This window comes from Schistocerca serialis, chromosome 1, assembly GCF_023864345.2.
Source record: "Schistocerca serialis cubense isolate TAMUIC-IGC-003099 chromosome 1, iqSchSeri2.2, whole genome shotgun sequence".
Taxonomy (NCBI): domain Eukaryota; kingdom Metazoa; phylum Arthropoda; class Insecta; order Orthoptera; family Acrididae; genus Schistocerca; species Schistocerca serialis.
Genome location: NC_064638.1, coordinates 315,492,211 through 315,514,234, shown reverse-complemented (window position 1 = coordinate 315,514,234; position 22,024 = coordinate 315,492,211). Strand labels below are relative to the sequence as shown.

Genomic DNA, 22,024 nt, shown 5'->3' with positions numbered 1-22,024 from the left:
TTATCCAGTGTTTTTAATTCAGTAAAGTCAAGGGTGAATTTTCTTCGCAGAGAGGAGGAGATTGTAATGGGACAAAACTATAGGAGAACTTGGAGCAGAAGTCAGAGCCCAAAACTGCAACAAGGCAGCAGCCAGACAGCAGGTTCTGGTCACTGACCTGCACTATCAGCTCCCACGTCATTGGACCACAAGCACCAAAATCAGGCTACAAACCATGGACATTGGCTGCAGCCAGCCATTGCTCCTGCTTTGTCAGCACCCCCTCAGCAGCAGCAAGACTTCCATGACATCAGCCCGGGTGCCAATGCCCTGGGGCCAGCTTTCGAGAAGCCACTCCAGTTCGAGTGACTTCCACATTATCGATGATTACGCCAGACCCCAGTCATTGTCCTGTTCCAAGTAGTCCACAGTGGGCTACAAACACAGCCCTGCCACGAATTCAGCACTGGGAACAAGTATTTAAAGGCTGGCCCAGCCGAGTATGTCATGTTCGGGACGGCATGGCCAAACCTGGCACCTGCTGTATGTCAACCGGGACTCCTCACAGTGAACTCTGCCACCAATGGACCACAAAGGAAGGATTTCTGCCTGTCTGTCTGCCACCCCTGACTGCAGCACAGCCGCATCCTGTCATCTCAGCTCACCTGGTGTACCAGAGATGCCTGCGCAACACTCTGTCTCCCAAGCACCACATGTGCACTGTCTGCCATACATTGTCTGCAGTTATGATGCCAGAATATTATGAGGGAACTCCAGACTGCACCAGAGAATGGAGCACAATCAGAAGAATGTCTGAACTGTAAGAATTAATAAAGTGACTAATAAAGAGTTGTATCTTCTTCACCAGGACTCGCCTCTGCTGCTGTCCATATCCCCCATCTACGACAGAGAATCCAGCCAATGCACAGAGAGCTTGTCTTTCTCACCTTTACACCATTAACACTGGTAAGTGGCACTACTGTTCAAATCTTCATCCATTTCCAAGTCAGCAAACACCTGTGGTATGGGTCATCAGCTTTGACCTGTGGTGCAGCTATGTTGTGTTATGTGATATCATAATTGCCACTGTATTCAAAATGAATTATGTTTGCAGAGAGTGTTTTGCAGTATGTTGTGGCACTCTCTGGTCTTGATATTTCAAATTTGCTGTTGAAGGACGATACTGAGTGATCACAACACAGTAGCAATAAAGAGTAAGCTGAAGTTTAAGACATTAGTCAGGAAGAGACAATACACAAAGAAGTGGGATACGGAAGTACTATGGAATGACAAGATTTGCTTGAAGTACTCTAATGCTACACATACAGCCATAAGGATTAGCTCAGTGGGCAGTACAGTTAAATAGGAATGGACATCTCTGAAAAGGGCCATCACAGCAGTTGGAAATAAAAACATAGGTACAAAGAAGGCAACTGCAAAGAAACCCTGGGCAACAGAACATATACTTCAGTTGATCGATGAAAGGAGGAAGTACAAAAATGTTCAGGGAAACTCAGGAATGCAGAAATACAAGTCGCTGAGGAAGGAAATAAATAGGAGGTGCAGGGAAGCTGATGAAATGGCTGCATGAAAAATGTGAAGAAATCGAAAAAGAAATGATTGTCAGAAGGACAGACGCAGCATACAGGAAAGTCAAAACAACTTCAGTGACATTAAAAGCAACAGTGGTAACATTACAAGTATCTACATCTACATCTACATCCATACTCCGCAAGCCACCTGACGGTGTGTGGCGGAGGGTACCCTGAGTACCTCTATCGGTTCTCCCTTCTATAGTACAGTGTAACAGGAATTCCACCGTTAAATGCAGAGGAGAGAGCGGATAGGTGGAAAGAATACACTGAAAGCTTCCATGAGGGAAAGATACGTCTGATGTGATAGAAGAAGAAACAGGAGGCAGTTTGGAAGTGGTAGGGTATCCAATATTAGAATCAGAATTTAAAAGAGCTTTGGAGAACTTAAGAACAAATAAGGCAGAAGGGACTGATATCATTCCATCACAATTTCTAAAATTATTGGGGGAAGTGGCAATAAAAAGTCTACTCACACTGGTTTACAGAATGCATGAATCTGGCGACATACCACTTGCTTTTCGGAAAAATATCACCCACACAATTCCGAAGACAGTAAGAGCTGACAAGTGCGAGAATTATCGCACCATCAGCTTAACAGCTCATGCATCCAAGTTGCTGACAAGACTAATATACAGAAGAATGGAAAAGAAAATTGAGAATGCGCTAGGTGACGATCAGTTTGGCTTTAGGAAAAGTAAAGGGACGATAGAGGCAATTCTGATATTGCAGTTGATAATGGAAGTACGACTAAAGAAAAATCATGACACATTCACAGGGTTTGTCGACCTGGAAAAAGCATTTGACAATATAAAATGGTGAAAAATGTTCGAAATTCTGAGAAAAATAGGGATAAGCTTTAGGGAGAGAGTGGTAATATACAATATGTGCAAGAGCTAAGAGGGAATAATAAGAGCGGACGCCCAAGAACGAAGTGTTCATATTAAAAAGGGTGTAAGGCAGGGATGTAGTCTTTTGCCCCTACTGTTCAGTCTCTACATTGAAGAATCAATGATGGAAATAAAAGAAAGGTTCAGGAGTGCAATTGAAATTCAAGGTGAGAGGATATCAATGATACAATTAGCTGATGACATTACCATCCTGAGTGAAAGTGAAGTAGAATTACATAATCTGCTGAATGGAATGAACAATCTAATGAGTAAAGAATATGGACTGAGATTAAATCGACAGAAGACATATGTAATGAGAAGTAGCAGAAATGAAAACAGCGAGAAAGTTAACATCAGAACATGGCCACGAAGTAGATGAAATTAAGGAATTCTGCTACTTGGGCAGCAAAATAACCAATGATGGACAGAGCAAGGACGACACCAAATACAGACTAGCACTGCAAAATGGGCTTTCCTGGCCAAGGGAAGTCTATCAAACATATGCCTTAATTTGACAAAGAAATTTCTGAGAAGGTACTTTTGGAGCACAGCATTTTATGGTAGTGAAACATGAACTGTGGGAAAACCAGAAGAGAAGAGAATCGAAGCATTTGAGATGTGGTGCTACAGACAAATGCTGAAAATTAGGTAGGCTGAAAAATAAGGAATGAGGAGGTTCCATGCGGAATTGGAAAGGAAAGGAATGTGTGGAAAAGGGGAAGGGACAGGATGATAGCACATCTGTTAAGACATCAGGGAATGACTTCCGTGATACTAGAGGGAGTTGCAGAGGGCAAAAACTGTAGAGGAAGGCAGAGATTGGAATACATCCAGCAAATCACTGAGGACTTAGGTTGCAACTGCTACTCTGAGATGAAGAATTTGGCACAGGAGAGGAATTTGTGGCAGGCTGCATCAAACAAGTCAGAATACTGATAACACCACCCAAAAGAGAGAGAGAGAGAGAGAGAGAGAGAGAGAGAGAGAGAGAGAGAAACCAAAAAAAAAAAGTGAGTGACTGGACTGATATAGTATTGTCTCTGAGACTTTGTATATTCCTTGTATGCTTCATATTGGAATTGTGTGTTTGAGTTTTGTAAGTGAGTTATTGTAGTGTAAACTGAAGGTGGAGCAGGGAGGAAGGGAAGGGAAGGAAAGGACCTCATGATGTTGGCTGCATCAGGACTTTACGTGGAGTCAGTGGCACTGAGTGAAAGTGTGTGCCAGACCAGGACTTGAACCCGGCATCTCCTGCTTACTGACATTAACCACTGCTCCACCCAGACACAGTGTTTATCACAACTGTGAAGACTATCTTGGTATGCCCCTTGGCTGACCCACATTATCACCTAGTGCCACCTATCTGCAGTCCCCATTCACATCCTTCATGCTCGCTACTTTGAGATTCTTGGTGGTGGATTCATAGCCCATCAAGACGACTCAATTGTATGAATGCATGGTCCCTGTTCTTACGGAAATGTTCAAAAGAAAGACACCACGCGGAATCCGCAACTGCGATACACATTACGTAAATTGAAGCTGGAGGGGGGCGAGTGGGGAGGGGGGGGGGGGGGGGGGGAGAAAGGAAATGAAAGGAAAGGAAAGCAACACATGATGTCATCTCCATCTTTCAAACACGCCTGAGAGAGCGAACAGATTCCATGCATTCATATAACTCTGTTGCCTCGATGGTCTACAAATCCGTCACCTTTAGTGGAAATGAACAATTACATTCAATCTCCTATGGGAATCTCAAAAATAGCGAGCATGGAGAATGTGGATAGGGACTGTGGAAAGGTAGTGCTAAATGGGCATAGGAGTTCGCCAAGGGGCGTACCAAGATAGTCTGCACAGTTGTGATAAACACTGTGTCTGGGTGGTGCAGTGATTAATGCAACTGTCTAGTGAGCAGGAGGACTCAGGTTCAAATTCCAGGCTAGCACACATTTTCAATTGGTGATGCTGACTCCACATAAAGTCCTGATGCACCTGACATCATGAGAGCCTTCCCTTTCCTTTCTCCCCCCCTCCACCTCATGTATCATGAGATGACCTACACAGCCAACCCATGCCGTGCTGTTTGCTGCTGTGCTGTCTTATACACCTGCTGCTTCTCTATTTTCGGGAATGAGTATTACGTTGCCTAACACCTTGCACCATCAAGTTAGTTATGCACTCGCTTTATAGTTTGTCATGTATATGTTGCTATGCCCCATGAATACATCTGTAACTGGTGTAAGTGCTGATCCACACACAGGGGGTTTCAGCAACAGTTCCCTAACTTCAGTGGGCATACTTCTTTGTGAGCATGTTACCTCCCGAAAGGCTTCTTTTCAATTATCCCCATTACACCGGCGAGTTCACTAGTGAACATTCCATTGGCCGTACATGTAGCTGGGAGGTTTGATAGATGTTTAAATGGTCTGAGCAGTCTGACGTGACGTGGCACACTGTGTGTGGGCAGAGCTTGCCTGGGAGATAATGCCGCTGAAGTAATGACCACCAGTGTAAGAGCTCACCCCCATAGTGTCGTCGTCAGCAGGATTTCTTGTGGCATGTGCAACATTCTACATTCCTTTGCTTCTTTGTTGTACCTTGTATAGGTAAATCTTTTTACGTACTTCATTACTGGCAACAATAGGGCCTATTCCTTAGCATGTATACCAACTATAAATACACTCTCATGAAGCAACAAGCATTTCAATGCGGCCTATTCTTTTACAGCTCACTAACGAATAGCTTTTGCCATTGGATAAATAACACTAACTATCTGTGCTTAAGTGAACATGAGATTGTTGAACTAAAACGTAGTATTACATAAGAAAGTCTGAATCTTTCTCTTGTTTGGATGCCCCTCACATGCATTTTGCTCCGATCTGCATGTTTTTACCAGATAATTCCGTTACTATAAATGAAAAGCATAATACCGTACACGTTGTACAGCATCTGCAGTTTCCCCTAACTTATTTGGACTTCAGATCAGTATTACACATGTTGGAATATACTCACTGGGTTATTTTGGTACTTGTTAGTTATGCTTTCACAGCTGGGTTCTGACGACAACCCTCGATGTCTCCGCATTATAACTTGATGACAGTTCTTGTTTCTGCATTACAACTGTAATGGCAATGAAACTGCATTCAGTGTGCTAGCCGCTTAATCGGGTTTATTTGTGCACAGCCTGCTTGTAAGTGGAGAGGAAGTTTCCGCAGAACCCTGGCTGGTGAAGTTTGTACATGGTACACAATACACAATAATATGATTTGGCAAAACACAATCATGTCATTATCTACACTCTACTCTTACACTCATATTTCTCATACCTATACTACCAATACATGTGTCCTAACAATCACATTAATTTGACTGTGTGTGGTTTAGAATTCTGGAGGAGTAAAGCTGTACTACATAGTAGCAGAGCTCAGAGACCAGCACTGTACCTTGTGGCTGGCTCAATGAGAGCGCTTCACTTGCACATGCTGATGCGTGATGGCTTGTCACTTATATCCAGTCACTACCTCATTGCTTGCCTCCTGTACACTTCAGAGAGCTTCTGTTTTATGTAGCATATTTTCCACTCATGATTAGTAACTAAATGAATATGTGGGGTGAATCCTTACAAGCAGCAGTGCCAGCAGTAGATGAACTATTTTATACCCTATATTTCTGGTTGTACTGCAGCAATGTATTTCCATTACTGGAATTTGGTTGGTTGGCTTTAAAGGGGGAGGGGAGGGGGGGGGGGGGGAGGGACCAAATTGCAAGGTCATCGGTCCATTGTTCCCAGTAAAATAATTACACAACAAAAAGAAGAAAAGAAAGGAGACATACAGCACAATAACAAGACAAAGGAAGAACCAGAAGAATGACCAACACTACTATGGACAAAAACAGGAAATGAAAACCATAGAGAGAGGCAAGAAACAGGTAGAAGGGGTAAAAAACAAGAGAGCAGATGACCGTGGCTGGACAACGAAGAGAACAAAAAGGAAAAGCCAGCCACACTGCAACACATTACTACCCTAAAAGCATTAGAGTGGAGAACACAAAGGGACAAAGGTCATGCACTAAAACTTATATAGAACAATAAAACACACCGTCATGTATAAAACGTAAAACTAAATTAGCTGATGAGGCATTGTCAGCTAAAATTAATGGCAACGAGCCTGGTAACTGAAGAGTCCGTCGCAGTGCAGCCAAAGGAGGACAGCTCACAAAGATATGGGCCACTGTCAGCCGGGTGCCGCACCGACACTGAGGTGGGTCATCACGGTGCAGGAGGTAGCCGTGTCACCCCAGCATGGCCAATACGACGGAGCCGGCAGAGAACCACAGAGTCCATGCGAGACGCCTGCATGGATGACTGCCACACATTCATAGTCTCCTTACTGGCACACAGTTTGTTGTGCATGCTGAGGTTATGCCATTTTGTCTCCCAAAGCCGCAAAACCTTACGGAATAGTACTAAATGCAGGTCAGTTGCAGAGAAGCTGATCTCCATAAGCGGTTTCCACATAGCCTGTTTGGCCAGCCTGTCAGCTAGTTCATTGTCTGGGATTCTGACGTGACCTGGGGTCCAGACAAACACCACCAGGGCATAGACGGACTCCTCGGTGGTCGCTATCTGGACTCCTCGGTGGTCGCTATCAAAGGATGAGGGTAGCACTGGTCGAGAGCTTGTAGGCTGCTCAAGGAGTCAGTACACAGAAGAAATGCTTCCCAAGGGCAAGAACGAATGTGCTCAAGAGCACGAGGTATAGCCACCAGCTCGGAAGTGACAACATTGCAGCCATCGGGCAAGGAATGCTGTTCAATATGACCTCCATGGACATACGCGAAGCCGACGTGAGCATCAGCCATCAAGTCGTCAGTGTAAACCACGTCGTGGCCTAGGTATTCATCAAGAATCGAGAGGAAGTGGCAGCGGAGAGCTGCGGGGTTAACTGAGTCCTTAGGGCCATCTGAAAGGTCCAGGCGAAGCTGTGGCCTAGGTGCACACCACGGAGGTGTATGTGAAGGTAAGGGATCGGACACGAACTGCAATTGGAAGCACTGACCTGAGCTGCCGATGCGGGATATGAACCGCCGTGGGTGGGAAAAGGACACGCAGGAGAACTATGAACGCGCGCAACGTAACTGGCGAGCAGTTGTGCACGCCTAACCTGCAATGAAGGCACTCCGGCTTCCACAAGGACGCTGGTCATTGGACTCGTCCTAAAAGCTCCTGTCGCTAGGTGAATGCCACAGTGGTGCACTGTGCCGAGTAAACACAATGCTGAGGGTGCTGCCGAACCATAAACCAGACTCCCACAGTTAAGGTGGGATTGGACAAGGCCTCTGTATAGCTGCAACAGCGTAGAGTGATCTTCACCCCCGTTGATGATGCTCAGGCAGTGGAGGGTTTGAAGTGCTGCCAGCACTTCTGCTTAAGCTGATGAAGATGAGGAAGCCAAGTTAATCAGGTGTCGAAAACCAGTCCTAAGAATCGATATGTCTCCAACACAGTGAGTGGATTATCATTAAGGTAAAGTTCTGGTTCTGGATGAACGGTACGACGCCAACAGAAGTGCATAACACATGAATTTGTGGCCGAAAACTGGAAACCGTGGGCTTGAGCCCATAACTGCGCCTTGTGGATGGTTCCCTGTAGGCGCCGCTCAGCAACACCAGTACTGTTGGAGCAGTTTGAAATGCAGAAATCGTCTGCATACAGAGAAGGTGAGACGGACAGCCCTACAACTGCTGCTAGACCATTAATGGCTACTAAAAATAGAGAGACACTCAATACAGATCCCTGCGGGACCCCATTCTCCTGGATGTGGTGGGAACTATGGGAGGCACCAACCTGGACACGGAAAGTATGTAGCGACAGGAAATTCTGGATAAAAATTGGGAGTGGGGCTCGGAGACCCCACTCGTATAATGTGGCAAGGATATGATGTGTCGTGTCAAATGCTTTTCACAAATCAAAAAAGACGGCAACGAGGTGTTGGCGTCTGGAAAAGGCTGTTTGGATGGCAGACTGTAGGGACACAAGATTATCAGTTGTAGAGCACCCTGGTGGAAGTTGCTCTGACATGGAGGCAGTAGGCCACTTGACTCCAGGACCCAACCCAACCTCCGACACACCATACGTTCTAGCAGCTTACAAAGCACATTGGTGAGGCTGATGGGCCGACAGCTATCCACATAAAGTGGGTTTTTACCAGGTTTGAGCACCAGAATGATGGTGCTCTCCCGCCACTGCAATGGAAAGACACCATCACACCAGATCCGGTTGAAGATGTCGAGGAGATGTCGCTTGTAGTCAGATGAGAGATACTTAATCATCTGATTGTGGATCTGATCTGGTCCAGGAGCTGTGTCGGGGCAATGAGCAAGGGTACTGAGAGGCTCCCACTCTGTAAATGGGGCATTATAGGATTCACTGTGGCATGTAGTAAATGAGAGGACTTTCCCTTCCAGCCAACGTTTGAGAGTGCAAGAGGCTGGGGGGTAATTCTCTGACGCAGAGGCTCGAGTATAGTGCTCAGCAATCGCGTTTGTGTCAGTAGATAACACGCCATTTACATTAATACCGGGAACACCTTTTGGGGTCTGGTACCCGAAAGCGTTTGATCTTTGCCCAGACTTGGGAAAGTGACGTATGGTACCCAATGGTCAAGACACATCTCTCCTAACACCCCTGCTTCCATCGTTTTATAAGTTGGTAAACATGAGCACAGAGCTGTTTAAAGGCTACGAGGTGCTCCAGGGAAGGGTACTGCTTATGCTGCTGTAGAGCACCGATGCTCCTTAATTGCTTCAGTGAATTCCGGCGACCACCAAGGGACTGTCTTTCGCTGGGGGCACCCTAAAGATCGAAGGATCGTGTTTTCTGCCACAGAAAAGATTGTTGTAGTCACCTGCTCAACTATCACATCGATGTTCTCGTGTGGGGCAGATTCAACAGTGACTGCAGAGGTGAAAGTTTCCCAGTCTGCATTGTTTAAAGCCCATCTGGGCAGGCGTCCATGGGCTAGACGCCGGGGCAGTGACAGGAAGACGGGGAAGTGGTCACTACCACACAGGTCATGTGCTCTCCAGTGTATAGATGGGAGAAGTCATGGGCTGCTAATTGATAAATCAATGGCCGAGTAACTACCTCGAGCCACACTGAAATGTGTGGCGCCCCCAGTATTTAAGAGGCAGAGTTCGAACTGAGACGGTAAAGTTTCAACTTCTCTGTTTCGGCCAGTAAGCACAGTGCCACCCCACAAGGGGTTATGGGCGTTAAAATCTCCCAAAAGTAGGAAAGGTTTAGAGAGCTGATCAATCAGTGCAGTTAATACTTTAAGGGATGCTACACCATCCGGAGGAAGATATACATTGCAGATAGTTATTTCCTGTGTTGTCCTTACTCTGACAGCCACAGCTTCAAGAGGGGTTTGAAGGGGCACAGGTTCTCTACAGACTGAGTTTAGGACATAAACGCAAACTCCACCTGACACTCAATTACAGTTGCTACAGTTCCTGTAGTATCCTTTATAGCCGTGGAGGGCAGGGATCCGCACTGCCGGGGGCCAGGTTTCCTGGAGGGCAATGCAGAAAGCAGGTGTAAAGCTTAACAGTTACCACAGTTCAGCCAGGCGGTGGAAAAAACCACTGCAACTCTACTGGAGGATGATGTCATCGTGAGACTGGGAAGGCATGGAACATTCAATGAGGCAGTTTACGTCTCAGGGTCACCTGCTGCCAACGACTTTTTGCCTGAGCAGTCTATATCCATTTTGTCTGAGGGTCCGGCGAGATCTAGGTCCTCAGTGGACACTAGAATCTCCACCTCATCAGCAGACGCAGAAGTCAGAGGTAGCGTAAGACGATGTCATGAGTACAGGATGTAGGCGTTCAAATTTCCTCTTAGCTTCAGTGTAGGTCAGTTGGTCCAGGGTCTTGTACTCCATCATTTTCCTTTCTTTCTGAAGAATCCTGTAGTCTGGCAAGCAAGGCGAATGGTGCTCTCCACAGTTGACACAGATGGGAGGCGGGGCATATGGAGTATTGGGATGGGATGGGCGTCCGCAATCTCAACATATGACACTGGAAGTACAGCGGGAAGACATATGACCGAACTTCCAACATTTAAAGCACCGCATTGTTGGAGGAATATAGGGTTTCACTTCACAGTGGTAGACCATCACCTTGACCTTCTTGGGTAATGCATCACTCTCAAAGGCCAAGATGAAGGCACTGGTGGAACCTGATTATCCCTTGGACCCCAGTGGAAAAACCAAACGAAATGTACACCTCACCGTTCTAAATTATCCCTCAGACCCCAGTGGAAAAGCCAAACGAAATGTACACCTCCATGTTCTAAATTGGCGCGCAACTCATCGTCGGACTGCAAAAGAAGGTTCCTGTGAAAAATGATACCCTGGACCATATTTAATTTCTTATGGGGTGTGATGGTTACAGAAACATCCCCCAGCTTGGCACAAGCGAGTAACGCCCATGACTGGGCAGAGGATGCTGTTTTAATCAAGACAGACCCAGATCTCATTTTGGACAAGCCCTCCAACCTCCCCAAACTTGTCCTCTAAATGCTCAACAAAAAACTGAGGCTCCATCGTCATGAAAGATTCCCCATCAGCTCTTGAACGTACAAGGTACCGGGGTGAATAAGAGCCGCTGCCATCCTTAGCCTCACATTCCTCCCATGGTGTGGCCAGAGAGGGGAACGATTTGGGGTCATACTTCTGTGCATTGAATTGAGCCCGTGACTGCTTAGAGACTTCTGGTGTTTGACCACCAGCAAGAGTTGATGTACTACGCTTCATCGCGTGTCATTCACCCTGATGCCACCCACTCCAACCAGGGGCCTTTCCTATGGGCGCCACCCAGCCGCAGCAAAGGCCACCTGGCAAGATGGCCATTGCTGAAGGTCCTGATGCCCCAGGGGATGGGCATCTACCCCTTGGCATACATGGGGAGTTAATGGCACAGGCATCAGCAGAGCGATCCCTGTGTGGTCAGGGGGCTACAACCAACAGGGTACATGGCAACCCCACCACAACAGACTGGCTACCGTGCTGGATATCAGGTGCAACCAAGCAAAGAAGTCCATTATCATCGTCAGCATAGAAAACGATACTGCACAGTTGATGAAAAAATACGCACCCAGAAGCGTGACATCGCCCAACAGTTGGAGAATGAGCAGAAGTGCAGATCCACATCAATGAAGGATGCGATAGGCCTCAGCGCATGATGGACACAATGCACCATGTAAGACGTCCTTCCCCAATTGGCTCGCTCTTCGGGAAAATTTTGAAAAATGGAGGTCAAACCCTACAAGGGACCATCACAAAGGCCAAAACGTGAGAGACTCCTTTTAGACGCCTCTTATGACAGGCAGTAATACCTCAGACCTATTCTAGCCCCCGGACCCACAGGAGGGTACTTGAGTTTGACCCAGACACTGTGGTCAGTCCTATCTTCATCACTACCAGGTATTTTTGGCACTAAAAGTGGCTTCCAACAAGCATTGGAATGCTTTTCAAATCAATCCTCTACTTCATCATATGGGCATATTTCATATTCTCTCAAAATTCTCACAAATTAATGTGTGTTCTGTGTACACATCAATTTCAGTTCACACTTATATCGCTTGTGGTCTTTTACAGTATGTCATGCCACACACTACTCATACAACATAGCCTAAAAGATGTTTTTCTGTATGGCACATTAAAGCTTTGATGCATTTTAATCAACACATTACATGATTAGGCAAACTTCGTCAGATTGTTGAATAGCTTTTGCAAAGACTGCATCAAACATTAGAGCCCCCATATCGATAATTTTTTCCATCGCAGTTAATACATAAAACTGTATCATGAAGCAATTACCCAGCTATACAACTTCTATGAGAATACAGTGACACATCAACAACGCATACTTTTATAGTGCCTGTCAATATTTCCTTTTGACTTGTGTCAAATTACTGTACACAGTATGCATAATACTTTGGTATCATATCAACTGCACTAATTAGTAAGAAATATAGTCATTGTCAAGAGATAGAAGCAGGAACTATTCAGTCCTAGTCACACTGTGACTAATTAGTTCATCACTAACTGTTCATGTTACCACAGTCAAAGGCTTTCTCTTCAGAAATTGCTAGATAAATCACACTGAGCGCTCTGAATTGAGCCAACATGTCCAAAGTCAGTGCAGCATGTTTTTGATTGCTGAGTTGGAACACTACAATAGTACCCCATAAACTAGCATGGGTTATTTCTTACAACTGAAATTAAATTTTAAAGGCATTAAAAGCACATAATGTTTGTCAAATGGGTGATATACAATTTGTCTCTGTAATCAAAGATACTTGGATTTCTTATAAAATCACACTAGTGTAAGTGAGCTAGTAGATGTTGATTTGACAGCAACCCTTCTGTTTGCACCACCTATGCCTCATTCTGCAATGTGATACTTCATGTTTTAATTACTTCTTGAATTTAATACATCATTCTACTTGTGACCGGTATAATGACCAATTATGTTCAATATTATATGAGAATTATTCAGAAAGAAAGGTCCAAACCACCATAGCTAATCGAATGCCACAATAACATTAAAAAGTGTATGCGCACCAACTCCCGATATGTGTTGTTCATTAAGTGATACCATTTGCTTTGGAACTGTCACAGTATACTGTTTACAGTATCAGTTCAAAATCTTTAAAACAACTGATCAGCCCACCAACTGTGACATAAAGTCAGAGAGTCTGTTTTTGATAGCAAGGGAAGTTGCAGCAGTGGAAATTCATCGACGGTGATGTGAGGTGTATTACCCCAGTGCAATGAATAATAGCAGTGTGCGTAAGTGGGAGAGAGCTTTCAAGGACTGATGAGAAAATGTCCATGATGAATCACAATCAGACCAACCATCAGTGATAGAAAATTTGGTCATAGCCATGGAAGAAAGGTTTTGTGAAGACTGGTGATTCAGTCTCAACTTTAGCATTGGAATTTCTAAATGAGAGTAGAAAAATTTTGCACAAAATTGTCTCCAAAAAGTTGCTATTTTGCAAACTGTGCGCACACTGGGTTCCCAGGCTGCTTATAGAGAAACACAAAATGGAAAGAATGGCCCACTTGATTATTTTGATTGATACAGGCCACCAATTTTTAGAGAACACTGTCAGAGGGGACAATACGTGGGTTTCTCACATGACCCCACAACGTAAACGTCTGTCAATTGAATGGCGTCACATGGCACCATCAGTCAAAGTCATGGCCAAGGAGACAATCTCAACACGCAGGGTTATGGCAACCATGTTGTGGGATAGACATGGAATCTTGTTAGTCGAGTTCACACAGCAATAGACAACAAAAAAACAGCCCCCTGCCTCGCTACCCTGACTAAACTTCGACGAGCAATACAGACCAAGAGACACGGCATTCTGACATGTGGAGTTTTGTTGCTGCAAGACAAAGCAAAACCCCATTCTGCCATTCACATCAAAAATCTAATCAGATCTTTTGGATGGGAGCAGATTGTCCACCCACAATACAGTCCAGACTTGGCACCGAGCACTGCCTAAAGGAGTGTCTTGGCAACAAGCCCTTCGCAACAGATAATGAGGTGAAAGAAACAGTTGAAGACTAGATATCCTCACAGGTGGTAGACCTCTATGACTTAGGGGTATGAAAGCTTGTACAATGTCATGACAAATGTTCAAATATGGAAACTATGTGGAGAAACAGAGAAACATGTACAGAGAAAAAGGTATTTAAAAAATATATAATGGTTTATGTTTTATAATAATCTGGACCCTACTTTCAGAATAACACTTGTATTTAGATGTTCCACATGCTGCCACATAGCTACTCACCAGCATATTCTGACTTTCTCATGTAAGGCATTAAATGTACCTGAATTGTTCATCTATGATACAGATAGTATATTTTCATGTAAGGTGTCATCTAATCTCATCTTGTACCAGTAGCTGCCACTGCATCCAGCAAGTGCTATTGTACTGCTAGGCAGCAAACCCAACTGTTTTCAAGATTTTACTAATCCTCTATACCCTATTGAAAGGAATGGTTTCTATCTGAACCAGGTACCTTAGTGTTAAGAGGAAGTGATTCTGACAATTGCATACGCTCATACAGATCTTGCCCGTTATGACAAGAGCATCCAACTTTCCACTCAAAACACTTGGGGATATGTTGAAGTACTCTACCTCATTTGCAGTGTTCTTCCACATACGACTGCACAAGTGGATGTATACTTGTTACATATTCACTGTCTTCTGATCACTTAGATATGATCCCTGCTGCTTGTGCCCATATAATGCTGATACACATAGTCCTGAGCATACAGTAACACCTATGGTGATTCAGAAGTTGTAGGATTTGCAGCAGCCAGCCCCTCTCTAACATAGCTTTCTTACTCATTACGAACTGATGCAAACCCATGTCAAACAGGTATGAGTTCAGATAACCTTCCCATGGTACAGTTTCTTATGCTGCTGAGAGGGCCAGACTGCAGCCATCCGTTCTGCTGTAACTGTTGGGCAATTGTCGTCAGTGGCTACCCACCTTTTTAATTCTCACAGGTCCCTGTGCTATAGTGGCTACCCTTTCTTTCTTCTTCTGCTGTACAAGTGTAACTCTAGATGAACCCTTCTGGTGTTAATGATTTTGCTATCTTACCTCTACACCCATAATTTTGAGGCATGGCACCCTTTCTTGTCAAGGTATCCAGTTACACTCCTCTCCTGCGGCTTTACTGTTGGGTATGATCTGTTTCCTTTTGTACATAACCAGGTACACAGTCAGTACTGACACCTTGTTACTGATTAGTAAATATCTTACACTCTCATTTTATTTTGGCTGTGATGCTTGAGTATATGTCCAGTCTGTTGTCCTTCCTCCTAATCTGCATTAGCACTTGTTGCAAATACTCTCCCCAGTTTGCGATTTAAGACCAGGCTGTTGTAGCCTACCTCATAGGAACCTACTATGTACACCTGTTCCAGTCCCCAATTCTGAACAGATAACAGACACCCTTTCCTACCCAATCATCCTCGGTGAATTCTCATCTCCAATTCAGTGCAGAGCATACAGTACTGCACTGCAATGCACTGGATTGCCAGGGATGTTGAGTTGGAGGGATGGTCACGTTCGTAGTCCTATCCAGAAACATCCCTTTTGATTTAGCTGCAAAACCCTCTATATTTTAACTTGATATTTTGCCACTTTCCTTGCCACAAGTGTGACATACAGCGGCCAAGCACTAGCCTTTGGCTAAGTTGCACCAGACATGCCACGTTCATGTTTCTCTTCCTTGCTTTCCAGCCTGTGGCAACAGAATTTAAAAATTGAGCTTTCACGGTAAACTTTTCAGGTAACATATTCCAATTCCCAGGAGAACCAGAATTCAATGCAGACAGCCAATTGAAGAGGCCATGAGCAGGCAATGCGAGCTCCTGCGCGTGCCCATGTCTGGAATATCCAATTGCTCAGCTCTACACTAAACCATCTATTTTAGGGGGGGAAAAAAATAGCAATTGTGGCTAGTGGGTGGCAGACAGTTTTCCCTTGGCACAATCCAAATGGTGTAGTTTTAGGAATACTATGTATGGGAGATATGCGACTTCTCTTTCCCCTTGGCACTAAAAAGATATTTGTGATTTAGTTTTGGATAATGTGCAATCTTCAGGTTGTCAAATGAACAATGTGGTATGTCCCAACACACCAAACATAAAACTGTTACTAATGATGGTCCAACTAACTACTCTCAATTAAGCATCACGCTTTCATAACAAATTAACAGCCTCTGCCACGGTGGTGAACTGCCTCAAAATTAGTACAAATAGGATGCAGCACAAAAATTTCCTACTCCGTACAAATCTGAATTGAAGGGAGGAAGGAATGTTTTAAAGATGATGAGGTAATTAGAGATTGGGCACAAGTTCCGAAATAGGAAAGGAAAGATGGAGAAAGGGGGGAGGATCTGTGGTGTCCATTCAAAGAAACAATCCAATCCAATCCCTGACAACCTAAATATATATATTTCTGCAGCTCGTGGTCAGGTTCTCGCTTCGCAAGCAGGGGGTCCCAGGTTCGAATCCCGGCAGGGTCAAGGATTTTCACCTGCCTCAAGATGACTGGGTGTTTGTGTTGACCTCATCATTTTCATCATCATTCATGAAAGTGGCAAGATTGGACTCAGCAAAGGTTGGGAATTTATACGGGCACTGATAACCGCACAGTTGAGCGCACCACAAACCAATCATCACCACCATCATCATTTAAATATATATGGTTGAATGGAGATTTGAACCACTGTCTACCAAAATACGACCCAAAACTTCTCCTAGCACTGTTCCACATGCTTGATTACCTTATTAGAAAGTATGTCCCATCAACAATGGGATCATTAGAGACAGAGCACAAGCTCCAATTAAGGAAGGATGGGAAAGGAAATCATCTGTATCCTTCACACAGGGGCCATCCCAGCAGTTGCTACCTCATTTCAGGGAAACAAATGAAAACTTAAACCAGGATGGTTCGGTGGGGATTTGAATTGTCATAATTCTGGATACAATTCTAGAGCTTTAAGTATTACACCACTTTGCTTGGTTTCATTACTTGTGAGCAGACACCAACTCTAACAATTCCTACTGCCAAAACAAGTAAATAAAACACCTATGTAAAATAATAGATGGAAGGTACTTCCTCTCCTCTCAACCTACCCATTTTAAATTTCTAAACACAACACAATACACTCATACAAAATAGATAATAAGATTATGCATCTCCTAGCTATTATTACCGATACCGTAATAAAGTGTGCTCCTCAAGATTTAATTTTGTCCTTTTCTCTTTTTCGTAGACATTAATGACATTGCTTGCCCAACCCCTCCTCATCCAAATTCCCACATGTTAAGCTACACAGATGACACCTCTTCTGTTTCGTGGGAAATATGTAAAGCGCTCGAATCAGTACGACTCGTGTAATCTCAGTTTTTGCATACACTAATACAGGGTGTTACAAAAAGGTACGGCCAAACTTTCAGGAAACATTCCTCACACACAAATAAAGAAAAGATGTTATGTGGACATGTGTCCGGAAATGCTTAATTTCCATGTTAGAGCTCATTTTAGTTCCATCAGTATGTACTGTACTTCCTCAATTCACCGCCAGTTGGCCGAATTGAAGGAAGGTAATGGTGACTTCTGTGCTTGTGTTGACATGCGACTCATTGCTCTACAGTACTAGCATCAAGCACATCAGTACTTAGCATCAACAGGTTAGTGTTCATCACGAACGTGGTTTTGCAGTCAGTGCAATTGTTTACAAATGGAGAGTTGTCAGATGCCCATTTGATGTATGGATTAGCACGGGGCAATAGCCGTGGCGCGGTACATTTGTATCGAGACAGATTTCCAGAACGAAGGTGTCCCGACAGGAAGACGTTCGAAGCAATTGATCAGCGTCTTAAGGAGCACGGAACATTCCAGCCTATGACTTGCGACTGGGGAAGACCTAGAACGACGAGGACACATGCAATGGATGAGGCAATTCTTCATGCAGTTGACGATAACCCTAATGTCAGCGTCAGAGAAGTTGCTGCTGTACAAGGTAACAGTGACCACGTCACTGTATGGAGAGTGCTATGGGAGAACCAGTTGTTTCCATACCATGTACAGCGTGTGCAGGCACTATCAGCAGCTGATTGGCCTCCACGGGTACACTTCTGCGAATGGTTCATCCAACAATGTGTCAATCCTCATTTCAGTGCAAATGTTCTCTTTACGCATGAGGCTTCATTCCAATCTTTACGCATGAGGCTTCATTCCAACATGATCAAATTGTAAATTTTCACAATCAACATGTGTGGGCTGACGACAATCCGCACGCAATTGTGCAATCACGTCATCAATACAGATTTTCTGTGAACATTTGGGCAGGCATTGTTGGTGATGTCTTGATTGGGCCCCATGTTCTTCCACCTACGCTCAATGCAGCACGTTATTATGATTTCATATGGGATACTCTACCTGTGCTGCTAGAACATGTGCCCCCAACACAACATGTGGTTCATGCACAATGGAGCTCCTGCACATTTCAGTCAAAGTGTTCGTACGCTTCTCAACAACAGATTCTGTGACCGATGGATTGGTAGAGGCAGACCAATTCCATGGCCTCCACACTCTGCTGACCTCATCCCTCTTGACTTTCATTAATGGGGGCATTTGAAAGCTCTTGTCTACGCAACCCCGGTACCAAATGTAGAGACTCTTCGTGCTCGTATTGTGGACGGCAGCCATTCTCCAGGGCTGCATCAATGTGTCAGGGATTCCATGCGACGGAGGGTGGATGCATGTATCCTCGCTAACGGAGGACATTTTGAACATTTCCTGTAACAAAGTGTTTGAAGTCATGCTGGTACGTTCTGTTGCTGTGTGTTTCCATTCCATGATTAATGTGGTTTGAAGAGAAGTAATAAAATGAGCTCTAACATGGAAAGTAAGTGTTTCCGGACACATGTCCACATAACATATTTTCTTTCTTTGTGTGTGAGGAATTTTTTCCTGAAAGTTTGGCTGTACCTTTTTGTAACCCCCTGTATAATTAAAGGCCAGTTACCAACACTTCACACAATTATGAGATGGTAGTGGGCAATATCTCCGAGCAAAAACAAATTCCGTGTTATCATACGAGAAATACTTTCCCTGGCGAAATCACATTCATGTTAGGACTATATGTGGAGAAATTAGTAGTAGCTTACACACATTCTGCCCAGCTGTCAAAAGCAGTCCCCTGTATAATATTAAATGGTTCAAATGGTTCTAAGCACTATGGGACTTAACATCTATGGTCATCAGTCCCGTAGAACTTAGAACTACTTAAACCTGACTAACCTAAGGACATCACACAACACCCAGTCATCACAAGGCAGAGAAAATCCCTGACCCCGGCGGGAATCGAACCCGGGCGCGGGAAGCGAGAATGCTACCGCACGACCATATAGTAGTAGAAATGGTGTATTACGGGACAGTTTATTTTGCCTTTAATTAGGTGTTGAACTGTGAAGGTATGCTGCAGATATAAATCTCACTAAAATATTAGTATTGCAGAAAAGGGGCAGTTGGGTTGGGTCTTGGGTTAGGATAGAATACGCCCTGTCAAGAAACCTTAGTAAAACAAGTATCTAAAAAACACCTCTTGGTATTTTTTATACACTAATACCATTTTTCTATACAAAATCTTAGGTCAGAAGGAAATTTCGGTGATGCCCATGACTAATACTAGAAGTAAGAACAGTTACTTCAGACACAGAACTAAATTACAAAGATCATGATCCACATATTGCCAAATTTGGTGCAATATGTTCATAGTCAATGAAGAACATCTGAAGCAAAATTATTCAAAATAAAATAATTGGAAAAAACAGAAGCTTTGTTACTTCATTGTCTCAGGAGGTGAAAGTAAACCCCCCCCCTCCATGCATTTCTCATAGTTTATGTACAAAATACACAAAAAAGCGTCAAAATAGCTACTGGAGACGTGTCCCTTACACTGTCATATACATTTGCTAAATATAAATTGCAATTTTAATCTTTTATGATGGAAAGTAGATAAATATGACAAAGTGCATTTAAATATGGTACGGACATAAGCTTTCAACTACACTTCAGGTCAATATGTTACTACAACCTCTGTTTGGCACTGGCATTGGCTTCACCAGTTTATCATGTTTCAACCAAACCTACTCCTTGGGCTGTGCTACAAATCAGCCACAACCGAAATTTTAGGGGAGGGGGGAGGGAGTGCGGTTTGCAAAAGTAACTCCTTACATTTCATTATTGTATCTAAAAATTAATTATATCATATTCATGATATATTTAGTACATGTGACTAAAAATTTGATATTTGCATCAGTTTGATGACACCACAGAAAAAAATCAATAAATAACAATCTAACAAAAATGGGAAGGGACTCATCATGTACTGAGAAGCAGATTGAGTTACAGGTACAGTCCTTCCCCCAGGGTCTGTCACAAAACAAATATTTAATTGTAACACTGGATTTGGAAAGTGAGTTATTTAATCAGTAAATATATATGGGAAGAGGAAGTGAGAAAATAAATCATAAAGAAGCAAACATAAAATATTCAAAATATTTTTATTTATGTAAGTGCAGATTGAAAATTTAACATAAATATTACACTCATTCATCATGCCATTATAACAATACATCTCATGCAGAAATTTACTGGTATACCACATTAAAAGAACTGAAATTGTATACTATTTATGCAGTTTGTGAAACATGAAGTCGGCAATTATTTCACAGTTATTTGACTTACGCAACAAAAATAGGCTCATGCTTAAAATATCATGTGAGAGTAATAATGTAACATCATGCAGATACTTCAAACAATGTGATTACCATAGGCAGTCGAAAATTTAAAGAAATACAAAAAAAATTATTGTTCTGCGTGTACCAGAAATCTCTTTTTGTACAAATCGAAATGTTCAATACTACTGTGGCATGTGACGATAAATGAATATGGGCACTACAACACAAATTTTTTGCTGTTAAGATAACAAATAAAGACAGATAAAATTTTACTCGATTACAAACCTATATAAAAATGAGTGGGCAGAGCCTCACTTGCTTTTTCTTATTATATTAAATATGTTTGTCTACAGGTTTTACACATAAATGCAGTGGTAAATTCAGCGTCAACACAAAATTTACATACCACACTATCCTTTCGACTCATGTTAAGACTTATTGTGCTGATGCCATCATTTTAAAAACCGGTCTTTTTGTGTCGCGATTGACCCTTATGTCCGTAAACCGCACGGCATATCACAGTCATTTCGCACCTTGAAATTTATTTGACAGTCCGTCAGGTGGTAAAACACAAAGATATTTATACCCACTCAAACCTTTTCCCAAACATAGATACTCTGGTGCAGACAGCTCTATTTAAAGATGTTTGCTTGATCTTCACGTAATTTTTGAACGGACAAGGTACCATTCTTCAGACCTATTAACCATAGATTTTGATGAGTCTTAGGGATGTTTAGTCTGCCCTCCCCAGGAATGGATAATGTACGGAAATTTTTCTTTTCCCCCCGCATGGAAGAACGACAGATTTTAAAAACCCCTCATACAGCACTTTAGGGAACTTTGCTGATGTTGCGCAGATTACAACATTTTTTAATTTGTGACTCAACTCGTCAATTCTGTCAACTACCTGACCAAATTTTTCGGATAACTATTGCACACATAAGAACCATTGATCACTATACAATGTGGAAGTACAAATCTGATCTCCGAGTACAGAAACAATCTAACATATGTTATACTGGGATGGATATCTGGTTAGCAACGAAATAAACAACGCTGTTTTTCCGATCGTTCTCAAGAATATTGAGGAAGGGTGATTAATTATTATCAGTCGACTCTCAACTGTGTTGTCTGCAGTGAAAAACTTTTCGACGAGCGGGTACCAGTAACGACAAATTGTTACTTGCAGTTACGGCAGCCGCGCTGAG

The 22,024-nt window shown here is 43.4% G+C and overlaps 1 protein-coding gene across 1 annotated transcript in view; it reads right to left on the bottom strand.

Annotated features, from left to right (window-relative positions):
* LOC126470013 (MAP7 domain-containing protein 1-like) overlaps nucleotides 1–21,386 on the bottom strand; it is a 262,871-nt gene extending 241,485 nt beyond the window's left edge. Inside the window, exon 1 of the mRNA XM_050097531.1 lies at nucleotides 21,223–21,386. Within this exon, the coding sequence (XP_049953488.1) occupies nucleotides 21,223–21,243 (21 nt within the window). The 5' untranslated portion in view covers nucleotides 21,244–21,386. The remainder of the gene's footprint in view (nucleotides 1–21,222) is intronic.
* Between the last annotated feature and the right edge of the window lie 638 nt (nucleotides 21,387–22,024).